General features: G+C 39.8%; 1 protein-coding gene across 15 annotated transcripts in view; it reads left to right on the top strand.

Annotated features, from left to right (window-relative positions):
- SMARCD3 (SWI/SNF related, matrix associated, actin dependent regulator of chromatin, subfamily d, member 3) overlaps nt 1-12,197 on the top strand; it is an 85,372-nt gene extending 73,175 nt beyond the window's left edge. For all 15 annotated transcript variants that reach the window (XM_062618142.1, XM_062618146.1, XM_062618141.1 and 12 more), the window contains 8 exons: nt 1,812-1,907; nt 2,427-2,528; nt 4,523-4,684; nt 5,277-5,374; nt 6,725-6,860; nt 9,049-9,171; nt 11,538-11,639; nt 11,737-12,197. In XM_062618142.1, coding sequence (XP_062474126.1) covers nt 1,812-1,907; nt 2,427-2,528; nt 4,523-4,684; nt 5,277-5,374; nt 6,725-6,860; nt 9,049-9,171; nt 11,538-11,639; nt 11,737-11,790 — 873 coding nt within the window. In that variant the 3' untranslated portion in view covers nt 11,791-12,197. The remainder of the gene's footprint in view (nt 1-1,811; nt 1,908-2,426; nt 2,529-4,522; nt 4,685-5,276; nt 5,375-6,724; nt 6,861-9,048; nt 9,172-11,537; nt 11,640-11,736) is intronic.
- Nucleotides 12,198-12,592: the final 395 nt, after the last annotated feature.

Genomic DNA, 12,592 nt, shown 5'->3' with positions numbered 1-12,592 from the left:
ACCTGTGCTTCACTGGGGCTGGCAAGGATCTAGAGGTTGTCCTGTGGGGTGGTGGACTTTACTGGGGACATCAACTGAGACAAGACATCTCTGAATGGCAGCATTAGCTTATTGCTGCTGGGAAGGTGCTGTGTCCAGCTGGAGTGAGGGATAAGACCATAATGTAAATGTTGGGAAGGGGCAGGGAGGGCAACAGACTTAAGGACAGGACAGGTATGAAGAGGTGGAGAGAATAGGGCTGAGACAATTCCCTTAAAAGATATGGCAGGGTTCAGGTCATGAGAGGTGTGCCTGCAGCAAACATTGCATCTTCTGAAGAGTACGATGACAAGGGGAAGTGAGGAGTTTACATTCCTAGGGAGGACAAGATGATGTATGGAAGGTCAGAGCAAGGATGGAAGAAAAGTTTTATCATTCTGAAGTCCTCAGAAACCTCAGTAATGGATTTAGCTTTCCTTGGGGAAGGCTGGACTTTCCTAGAAAAAGGTGTCATTTATTTGAATAGACTGGGCAAGCTAAGTATTTGATAAGATACAGATGGAGAGCATGTCTGTATGGAGAGGACAAGGCTTTCAAGGCATATCTCTGTCTGGAGATAACTGTACATGAATCAAAATCATAATCTTGCTGGAGGATGAAGGGGTGATAAAGTGCAACATCTGGAAATTGAAGTTAGACTCAATTTAGAAATTAGAGCATATATTTTAACAAAGAGAGTCTTTATTGGAACAAAATAGCTTCTCAATTACTGGCAATTTTAAATTGCAGGAGGATGTATTTCTAAAATATTATCTGTATTAAATGAGAAGAAAATACTTGAAATCCTGTGGACTGTATTCTATGAAAAGTTAGATTATATATATATAAAGTATGATTATAGATATGAAATCATAGATATGTATATGTATATAAACTTCACAGTTTTTCATTCAGACAGTATGAGCTGTCTACTAAAAAATAACTGATAATTAAATCGAAAGGCAAAATGTAAAAGGAAATACTTTTACTTAGTGTATGATTAATCTGTAAAATTTACTGTTATCTGACAAATCAGACTAAGAAATTAACACTCATCAAAAAAACAAACTGTTAAATAAAAGGTATACAGCAGCCATAGAATCACAAAATGGTTGGTTTGGAAGGGGCTTTCGAAGATGATCTACTCAAACCCTCTGCTGTGGGCAGGGACACTTCCACTAGACCAGGCTCCTCCAAGCCCCATCCAACCTGGCCTTGAACACTGCCAGGGATGGGGCAGTCACAGCTTCTCTGGGAAACCTGTGCCAGGGCCTCACTACCCTCATTGTAAAAAATGTCTTCCTTATGTCCAATCTAAACCTATTGTTTTTCAGTTTAAAAGCACTGCCCCTTGTCCTGTCACTACAGGCCTTGTCCCCTTCAAGTATTGAGAGGCTACAATAAGGTGTCCCCAGAACTTTTCTCTTCTCCAGGCTGAACAAGCCCAACTCCCTCAGCCTGTCCTCACAGGAGAGATGTTCCAGCCCTTGGATTAATTTTGTGGTCTCTTCTGGACCTGCTCCAACAGGTGCTTGTTCACATTACAAGCCAATCTTTTCCAATAACATTAAGAGAGTAAGGGAAAACTTCCCTCAAGTGTGCACTGTTCCACTACTGTTGAAATATTTGCATCTTACCCTGCATTTGTCAGAGAGAAAACCTAATTAGATTGATCACATCTGTGGTCTATATGGGAATTAATATTCAAGAGAAAGAGAAAGCCTGAGAAGGAAGCATAGAACACAAGCTAATATACGCAGCCTTAAACATTTCTGTTTCTTCTGCTTGTACAGCTCAGCAAACAAAAACGGAAGTTTTCGTCTTTTTTTAAGAGTTTGGTTATTGAGCTGGACAAAGATCTTTATGGACCTGACAACCATCTTGTGGAGGTAAGAAGGTCATGCACCCTTTGCGTATAAACCTGACACTAGCACAGGTAAACAGCTTTGTTCCTGTTTTCTACCTTGTTTAAGTTCCCTTGCATTCATCATCTCATTAGAATACTTCGTGTAAAGTTTTCAAAGTTCCATTCTTTTTAAGAATTGTTTTCCTAGCAGAATCTATATGGTCTAAAACCATAGATGTGGTAGTGATGTAGTGCACATCTTTGGACAGAATGTACGAAACGATGAAAATATTGTGCACATTTTTTGTAACGAGTAAAGCTTGTTAACAGCAGAACAGCTTGTGCATGTAAGCTGAATTGTAAGGGCAGAGCGAGAGATTAATTGGGGGAGGGAGGGTGTTTTGTGTTTTTTTTTTTTTTCCCTTTTCTTTCTGTTTTTTAATTAATTGCAAGATCTCCAGAAGGCTTGTACTAGTCTTATTCTTACATGGCATACTGTGCACCTCCATGGATATCACTGAAGAAAAAGACTGACCATATTACTTGCTTTTTCCTTTGGCAGTGGCACAGAACTCCTACAACCCAGGAAACGGATGGCTTCCAGGTGAAAAGACCTGGTGATGTCAGTGTGCGGTGCACATTACTCCTCATGTTGGACTACCAGGTCAGCAGACTGCTTTTGGCATGGGAATTACAGCCACTGGGACATAGTGCAACAGAGCAAATTCATCCTATCACATATATCAAAACCCAATATACTTGGGACTCAGAATGTCACATAGTCCATTGAGGTCAGAATGACACCAAACTGACAGATTATTTAAAAATTAAAGGGGACATATTAAACAAGTTTCTGTTACAGCCTAGCAAAATACTGTTCTTAGCACTATGATAATTAGTATTTTTATTGTCCATCTGCAGAAAGAATATGTATTTCCACCTCACACTTCTCAAAGAATAGCTAGATAAGTTGCACATGAGTTATGGTTCTGTACAGAATTTCAAAGGAGCGGCTTTTGCTAGTGGTACCTGAACTGTGCAGCTGTGGCAGCCTTTTTTTTCAGAGCAGACTACACAGTTTTCCTGGGTTCTTCAGTTTTGATTACATTGTGCCCTAAACTGTCATAAGACAACAGTGCCCTGAAGGGGTTAGAGTTGCTTTTACTAATAGTAAAAGGTCTTGTTAGGCATTCCTGCTTCCTTTCTTTTGTCAGTATTAGTTCTACTGTACTAGTAGTATTTGTGGGCTGAGCTCAAACAAGTCAGGGAACTGATCCATTTGAAAACTAACAAGACTGACTTTGAAATTGGATCCCTGATCCCAGTCACAGGAAACAACAACAGCAAGAATAAGTTAGGCAAAATTAGGTTATTCTGCCTTGGGATAGAATGTGTAAGAGGTTCCTGGGCACAATTTCAAACTATTTTAAGCTATCATAAGAATAAGCTGCTCAAAAAACCCCACTTTCATTTCAGTTGTGGCTGTGCACTGCCACAGTCTCCATCCTCTTGGCACAAACAGTGGAGATTGCAGTTGTGGAGCTCACTAATCTGACTGAAACCATCCCTGAATGAAAAGTTGCTGTCTTAAGGAAATTAATAGAAGTTGCTGAGAGGACATGGGATCTCCCTTCTCAATGGTAGTTCAGTCTCAGATACATTTTGATTGTATAAGATCTTACTTACTCTGTGCCATTCTCTTTCCCCTCCATGCAGATAGCATCTGTCCAGGGAAAAGACATTCCATTTTATGTTAACATAGAGAAAATTTTAGGAATTTAAGAGAGTGTATGAGCTAACTGCAATGCTGATGTAACCAGTTAAAATCTTTATTGTTAAGACAGTATAATGGTGTTTGTTATGCTCACCATTATTATAAATTTATGCTTTAAAAAAGATGTTCTGCTATGCTTAAGTCTCGATTTGCTCTAAAGCTAGCATTGGGTGACAGGACACGCAACAGTAATCCTTGCCTAATAATGTGGCAATTATTATACTTGAGTATGGGAGCGCACTAGAAGGGGCACCAAATCCAAAAGTATCCAAGGAGTGTATGTTACTAGAGATGGCAAAACACGGTAGTTCCAGAGTTGTATCACAGAGGTCAAGAGAAGAAACATATTGTATCAACTAGCTGTGGTTTGTTAAATTTTCTGGTACCCTGCAGAATGGTGTGAACATGCCTGAAAAACAGAGTTCCTGGGTATTTTGTTGCTGTGAGGCAGCTGAGCATTTATTAGCAAAAGTCAAAACATCATCCTGACTTTATTCTCTCTGTCTGTGGTTAACCTTCAGAGGAAGGTCCATCCTCTTTCTTCCCCACTTCCTAAAGTCAAGATATGCATCAGTGTTGAAAAGGAAAATTCCTTTCTGAGTCTGCATGCAAATTGTTATTATCTAACTAACACATGTGATACAGATAGATAGTCTGTGTGCATAGCACATGTAGAGTGTCCCTCTTTTCAAACCCTAGACATAGCTCTTCCAGAGCACTGACAGTGGTACACATTTGAGCATTTTGTATTTTTTCAATCTCTGCCATTGCATGGGGTGCTTTGCCTGAGAAACAGAGTCCCACAAGAATCAAAGCTGAAACGTCGTATCTCTGTATCTGGTTGCTTTTCTCGCTATTGCCATTTCCATCTCTTTCTGTTACAGCCTCCACAGTTTAAACTGGACCCACGACTAGCCCGTTTGCTGGGCATACACACACAGACCCGGTCAGCCATCATCCAGGCTCTCTGGCAGTACATCAAAACAAACAAGCTGCAAGACTCCCATGATAAAGAATACATTAACTGTGACAAATACTTCCAGCAGGTAGCTCCCTTTTGGACACAGTAGCTCTTCAGGGGCAAACTGGAGTGGATCCCTTCCAAGAGGCTATTTAGGTTTTGGTTGAAAATAAGTAAAACCATATTGCCTTTTTATTTTCCCCTTAATCTTAGAAAAAAAAACCCACCCCAAACCCCAGATGTTTTTAAAATTCCAAAGTGTTTTCTTGTATTTTTATTTAGCATGAAATATTGCAGGAAACATATCTTGGGAAAAATAAAGCAAACTGCTTTTATATTTCCTCTGGTAAAAAAAAAAAATTTTTTTCTTTATGATATGCTGTTTCAAACCCTTACTGAAAGAGGAAGTGTTCACTTCTCTGCCATTATCGATGCACTTGATACTGGTGTTCTGTTAAAGTGGCCTGTGCCCTTTGGCAACTAAACCAAAAGTGGCATACCTAAAATTGTTGTAATCTGATGCATCTGTCAACTAGCCCAGGCTGTAACTACAGAAGAATAAAAGCCAGAATTATAGCTTTCAAAATCACCTTACTTTTGAACTGTTGATTTCTTACTTTCTCATTTGATTGCAGTTTATGTTTTGGACAAGGATAACATGCTTTATTGTATTCCAGATCTTTGACTGCCCACGGCTAAAGTTTTCTGAAATTCCTCAGAGACTCACTAACCTGCTGCTGCCACCAGACCCTATAGTGATAAACCATATAATCAGGTAAGCGGGTGGGTCAGCTCAGCACTGTCATGTGCAAAACACTCACTATATAAAATACAGAAACAGCTACAGTAGCAGGGACCAGAATCTAGTTTTTATAACTTCCAGGTGAGTACCTTGGACTTTCTTGTGTGTTTATTCTCTGTGTCATTCTGGTCTATGTAATTCTGAGTGATTTTCAATAGAATGGTACCAATTCTTTAGGAGTATACAAAACAACTTCTTATTTTTATGCCTACTAGAATACCACTGAAAGAGTTGGTCAGGTTTCTTTCCTAAGGGGAGAGGAATGAGAGTTTGAATCCACTTAGAGGGAAAAAGAGGGAAATGAAGTAAGATATTGTACATCATGAACAATCATTCCAGTCACTGTAAAATGTACAGCAGTATTACAGTTTCAAATACAGTGGCCAGTCCATGCATGCTTTGTTGGGATTAGGTCGGCTGTTGTTTGGGTGTTGATCTTATTTCTAAGAATGTAAACTAGTCAGAGATCTCAAGAGATGCGCAGTATAGAATGCCTAGATTCGGAGAAGGTCATTGTGATCAAGAGTACTGAGCTTCTGGCATCCTTGTCAAAACAAATGTATTCCTGGCATAGTAGATGAAATACAACTCTCAGCTATCTAGGGCACTTCCAGCACATTCCGTATATAAGTGACAACTTGGAGGGGGGGAGAGGGACATGGACAGATAAAGAGATTCTTTATCTGTCGTTCAGATACTTCAGTCTTTCCCAAGTTCTTTTGTGGTCTTGGTCAAAACTCTGATTCTGGGTGTTTAAATATTATTGTTAATTGAGCATAGTGACTTCATTTCCTACAGAATATTGACAACAAACATTTCTGAATATACTTAAAATTAGGTTCTTTATTTTAAATTTAATATACATTATAAGAAGTTTAAATATTACATAGGCTATCAAAACAAAATTTGCTTTTTGATTTGAGTGTATAAAACAGAGTAATCAAAAAGCAGCTTGACTACCATGTAGATTGCTAGCTATATATAAATTGAAGACAACTCAGTGACCTATTTGGTGGACCAAAAAAAGCTGAGGTCCTCAGGGATAGTCATTGTCTTGAAGAAAAATGACAAGGAACTGATGGTTATGTTTCCAGGGGCAGAGAGACAGCAAAGAGCCTCTGAATTCTGACTGATGAAAGATGAGACAATATACTAGGATATACAAATACATAAAGATACTTTTGTTCTTAAACTCTGTTCTTAAACTCTTAAACTCCTAAGCGTCTGCAGTGGGCTTTATCAAAGAGTGTATTCTTGGCTGGATGGATATTTATTCTGATTCATTACGGCAGTTCTAATGGTCTTCTGTTCTACTCTCTATAGTGTTGACCCAAACGATCAGAAGAAGACAGCTTGTTATGACATAGATGTAGAAGTTGAAGACCCATTAAAGGGACAGATGAGTAGTTTTCTTCTCTCAACAGCTAACCAACAGGAGATTACAGCATTGGACAACAAGGTACTAGCCCAGGAGTAAGGTATCACATGGCATATATTGCATATCACATGACATTGCGTACCTTCATGTGGGCTTGGTGTCACATGTCAAAGACAGTACTGTTATAAGACAGAGGCTTCTCAATTGGATGTGCTTTCAAGGGATGAATCAGCCACATGGAATGGGGATACAGAGGAGTGAGTGGCATTCCTGGTTAGGATGTGATCCAGGGCTTGACACAGTTGTCGAGGTGATAGAGTTTCATAGGTGGTATAATGAGTCCCCTGGCATTCAATAATCATCTGAACTGTTTGACTATAACTTTTTATTGAGAGGTCATGGTATCTTGCTAAATTGCTATAAAGCAAAGCTAAGAGAATGTCATACTCCGGATGTGTCTTGTGCCTGTTTGGTTGCAGAACAGCTCTCTGCTGTAGGTGCAAATATGGAAAATGCATGGTAGAAAAATCAATTGGAGCAGTTGGCAGAATTGTTTTCAGGGTTATTGAAAAAGGATCATGTGTACTTTAAATAACAGTATCTGTCTTACAGCAGTGGTGAGCTCTGCGGGCTTGTATTAGGGGTTCATGTAGTGGACTGTTAGCCAGCTTTTGGCATGTATATAAATGGCTGGTTTAGGTTGGTAAGGAATGAACAAAAGTGGCTTCTCAGAGCAAGGGAAGAAGAGGTGTGACACTGGACCAGAGATGACTTATGTGACGTACAGATAGGCCCAGTTTCTGTTTGTTTACCTCTAATACAAACAAGTATGTTAAACCCTGGTCTTCATATGATTTTAAAGGGGGGCTGGACACTAGCAGTCCTGTGTATTCTGGTAACCACTGCAGCATTTTTTGTTTTATGGCTCTTGAGAAAGGTCCTTTGCAGGAGGGCAGCTGCTCAGCCAGTTGGTTCCCAGCCTATATAGGCTTGCATGCAGCATGCATAGCATTATTCCATTTCCAGTTCAGCCCACCATTTCCGATGTCTGCATCACTCCTTTTTTTGAGCACCTCCTACAGCAGACAGCAAGCTATGATTAGTGAGGTTTCTGAAGTAACTTCTAAGTAAACTGGCATAGGCTGCTGCATTGTTACCATCTGTACCATTTATTGCTGTGCTGTCACAGAGTCCTCTAGTGGAAACTCGGTGCATGCCAACAGATTTCTCTCCAGCGTGGCTACATCATTTTCCCAAATAAGGAATGATTTTAAGTGGACAGCAGCTCTCTTCTGTTAACATACCATATAGTTGTGCATACACTAGTGGCCTTGATGGTGCAGCGAGATCAGGGAAGGATTATTTTCCCCATGTGCCTGGCCATATTAGCTGTTATGACAAAATAGATGTATACATGAAACTAAAAAAGACAGGTTTAAAATGTCAAACTGGAATTTGAGAGGAATGGAATAGCGGAAGTTCGCTTTTCTATGTGTGTATGTGCAAATGATTCATTAACTGTCCTCCCATTGATCATATTTGATCTTGTTATCCAGGATGATTATAGGACCTTGACTTTAGGACTGTTTGGAGTCTTCATTCTTCCTTGATGGCTAATGCTCAATTTTTTCATCATATTTCTGAAGATATGACTCATTTTCTATAAACTTTCCATATTCCTGAGTTTTCATTTTCACACTCTTTTTGGCACCTTTAATGGGCTTTCTCATAAGAAAAAAATGTAGATGTTGTGGCTGTTATGTGAGTTAATTTAATGTGGACGTGATCAGGCAATCACTAGAAATTTTAAGGATCACAGCAAGGTATTGAATATATGATGATGATTAAACTGGGCAGTAACTGCTTTCTTGCATTGGGCACTGTCTAAAGACATATTATATAGCATCTTTCCTGAAAAATCTCAGAGTTGTCAGAAAGACTAATTATACACAGGACATTATTACATTGTATAGCGACATGACTTAGCTCTTCAGTATTGTATATAGCATCCTATTCAGCAGTTCAGTGTAGGAAGTGAAGAAGAATCCCATACATACCTGTGTAGCAGAAGTACAGGTGAAACCAAAATGTAATTGCAGGATTGCGGTTAACTCCCTCTTTGAAGGGAGAAAGCCATGGGGACCTGTGCAAGTCTGAGGTACATAACTGTCACCTTTATACTTCACAAGAAATGCTAATAGGGCTCACCTCAGGGTTACTGGATCATGGGAAGAATCAAGTACATCTGCTTTGTTTTTTTTTCTGTCAGATTCATGAGACAATTGAATCTATAAATCAGCTAAAAATACAACGTGATTTCATGCTGAGTTTCTCCAAAGATCCCAAAGGATACATCCAAGACCTTCTCCGGTCCCAAAGCAGGGATCTTAAGGTAAGCTAAGGTTTGAAGAAGAATGAATAATGGAACCATAATGTAAGAATTTTATCTTAGTGCATATACAGTGTATAGCTAAAACATCCAGGATGGAAAACTGGTAGAAGACAGATATTGAGTGGAATACTGCAATCCCAGAGCAGACAGTATGCAGGAAAGACAGCTTAGGCTGTATTCCACTTTCAGCAGAACAGCTGTGCTTAATGGTGGGTGAATTTGTGGTCAGACAGCAAGAGTGAAGTGCAGGGCTGTGTTGGTGTATTCTGTAAAATTAAAGCTGTATTGTGTATGATAACACAATTTGAGGATTTTGTTCATAATTTAATCTTATTTAATAAACAGCACATTAAATATGAGCTGCCTTTGAGCTTAGCTTTGAGGTACCTAAGAAATGGAACGTAAACAAGTTCATTTTTTTGCCAACAAAAATTAGTAATTTGTTCCTCATAAAGACACCTCAAAATCAGATGTATTAATGAATCCATGAAATGATTTTAATAAAATTGTATCTTTCAAATAGAAATGTCTTGTTTCTTAGTCAATAGTCTTCCAAAGGTCTGTTGTTAAGATTATGATTATTATTATTTACACTGTATTCAAAAGGGGACAGGCATTTGAAAGAATGTTTAAATAAAGCACCTTTTAAGCTTGAAGAGCTTAAAAACTAAGTTGCTGTAGAGCTTCTCTGACTGAATACTTAGAACAGTTGTTCAGTGCTCTCCCTGACTGACAGCCAGTCCCGTAAGGGCCTTCTCTGTAATGTTCTGCCCTGCTTGCATTGGAATTATAATTGCACAACAGTACTCTGCAAAACATGTAAACATTTTTATATTTACCCTTAATTCTGTGATGGTGGAGACTTAGTCATCCGAATGTTATTTTTTTATAGAATCATAGGATGGTTTCGGTTGGAAGGAGCCTTAAAGCTTGTCGAGTTCCAACCCCCTCCTATGGGCAGGGACACCTTTCACTGGACCAGGTTGCTCCAAGCCCCGTCCAGTCTGGCCAGGGGTGGGGAAGCTACAGCTTCTTGTGGCAACCTCTGCCAGTGCCTCATCAACCACATCATAAAGAAGTCTTTCTTATATCTAATTTAAACCTACCCTCTTTCAGCTTAAAACCGTTGCCTCTTGTCACTACAGGCCTTGGTAAAAAGCCTGTCCCCACCTTTCTTTAAAAGCTCCTTTAAGTATTGAATGGCACAGTAAGGTCTCTCTGCAGCCTTCTGTTCTCCAGGGTGAACTCCAGCTCTCTCATCTTTTCTTCATAGGAGAGGTGTTTCACCCCTGTCACAATTTTCATGGCCTCCTCTGGACCCACTCCAACAGCTCCATGTCTTTCTTATACTGTGGATCCCAGAGCTGGACACAGTACTGCAGGTGGGATCTCACAAGAGCAGAGTAGAGGGACAAATCTAGCTCCAGCTGGCCTTAGCTTTCCTGAGCTGATCCCTACACATCTGGGCAGGATCCCCATATTCTTCCCAAGATACAAGTCCCTAGTTCCACTGCCTGTTCATTTCCTTCTTATGCTTTAGTTTGACCAGGACGTCCTTGCTGTGTCATGCTGGTCTCTGCCTTCCTTTCCCTGTTTCTTACAAATGGGGATCTAGAGCTCTTTCACTCTTAAGAAAAATGTCCTTAAAGAGCTGTCAGCTCTGTTCAGCTTCTTTGTCTTTAAGGACAGTTTTCCAGGTGGTCCCATCCACTAATTCCTTAAACAACTTTCTGTTCAAATCCTACTTTCTTGGTAGTTGTGTAGAGACTGGAAAAGCAGCTCAGGACTTTTCTGAATTACTAGGGTTCTGTTCCTCACACTTCAGTAGAATAATTTGTCCTTAACGCTTTCGCCATCAGAACTTTACTTGAAATCAAGGTAAAATACACTTTGAGATAAGGGCAACACTAGTATAGATTTGTGTTTCAATCTAATGTGAATACCCTAATAATTTCAAACTGTTACCTTATGTATGGGTAACTACTGAGGTTCTTTGAACACATAGGCTAATAAAATAGATGGTGCTGGGGAACTTTTCCTGGGTGCTGGAACTAAGCTATCCATGCTGTCAAACTGTTAGTGATTGTGGCACTTGGCCAGGGCAACTACTGGTGTTTAGAATTATTCCTTGGCACAGAGAAAGCAGAGGTTAGGAGCTGTTCACAGCTGACAGTTTGTATGTGACCATACTGTTTTGGTAATTAAGCACACATGCCATTCATTGTCCATTTGCCTTGGGCTTAAAGAATGGTCCTGAACATTTTTAATGTAGTAATACAGATAAAATTTGACTTTAGGTAAATCTCTTTACATTTCTTTACATGGTAGAGGAGCTATAATGAAAAACATTTTTATTTTTGTCACAGGTGATGACTGATGTAGTTGGAAACCCAGAGGAAGAACGCAGAGCTGAATTTTATCATGAGCCATGGTCTCAAGAGGCTGTGAGCAGATATTTCTACTGCAAGGTATGAGGGAATTATCCACACTGCTGGCTTATAAATGAATCTTCTGCCACTACAAAATTGAATCTGCTAAACTGTACAGTTTCTCTTTTACTTTCAGATCCAGCAGCGCCGGCAGGAACTGGAACAATCTCTGGGAGTGCGCAACACATAAGTACTGTTCACAAGATCCCATTGGCATCATGACCACCAAACCAGTGGACTTCCCAGTGTTACTTAGCTCACTGTTACACATGGACCTGCTTGCTGACTGGATGAGAATGTACCATCAGCACACCAGTCAGAACACCAGCTTTGAGTGACCCTTGAAAATCTTGCCCATGGGGGGGGCCCCAAACAATTCAAGGCCAGAGACAGCGCCATACAGGTGTCAGTGTTAAAGAAGATTAAAGGTTCATTCATCAACGCACATTATTAAGTTTTAGTGGAAAGTTCAGACACTACACAGCAAATCCTACTGGGCTATGCATAGAATTGTGGGTGGCACTGAAGGGGAGGTTGAGATAGGTATTATAGGAGACTACAGATTTAGAGAAATAAATGCAGTTCTCATACTATTTACCTAAGAGTCTCAAATAGTAACTTCTCTGGAATTATACAAGATTGTCTTTCTTATAGCTGTGGAATGCTTTACATTCCTGAATAGATTTTTTACTCCAGGTGGAACAGTACAAGAAGCCATCTCACCATGGGAGAGAAGAAACTAGGAGGATTTTCATTTCTGGAATGAAGAGCCCCTCTGGAAGAAAGAAGCATAGTCAGAACATCTCTTCTGCAAATTCTAATACTTCTTTTTTCCCTTGCCCCTGCAGTGAAAGGTAGACTGATTTACATTATCTGTAGATGGGTATGATCAGTGTGCTGTACTGAGAGGAAGAGAATTATCTGAGGGATAAGAGCTTCTTAGGCATCCTTTATGTCAGTGGTATTAGCAAAGCTGAGGTTGAAGCAAGAAA

The sequence above is a fragment of the Pezoporus occidentalis genome, unplaced genomic scaffold (assembly GCF_034315485.1).
Source record: "Pezoporus occidentalis ecotype Australia unplaced genomic scaffold, CSIRO_AGI_Poc_V1 ctg2, whole genome shotgun sequence".
In the NCBI taxonomy this organism is placed as follows: Eukaryota; Metazoa; Chordata; class Aves; order Psittaciformes; family Psittacidae; genus Pezoporus; species Pezoporus occidentalis.
This window is presented reverse-complemented; position numbering and strand designations above follow the sequence as displayed.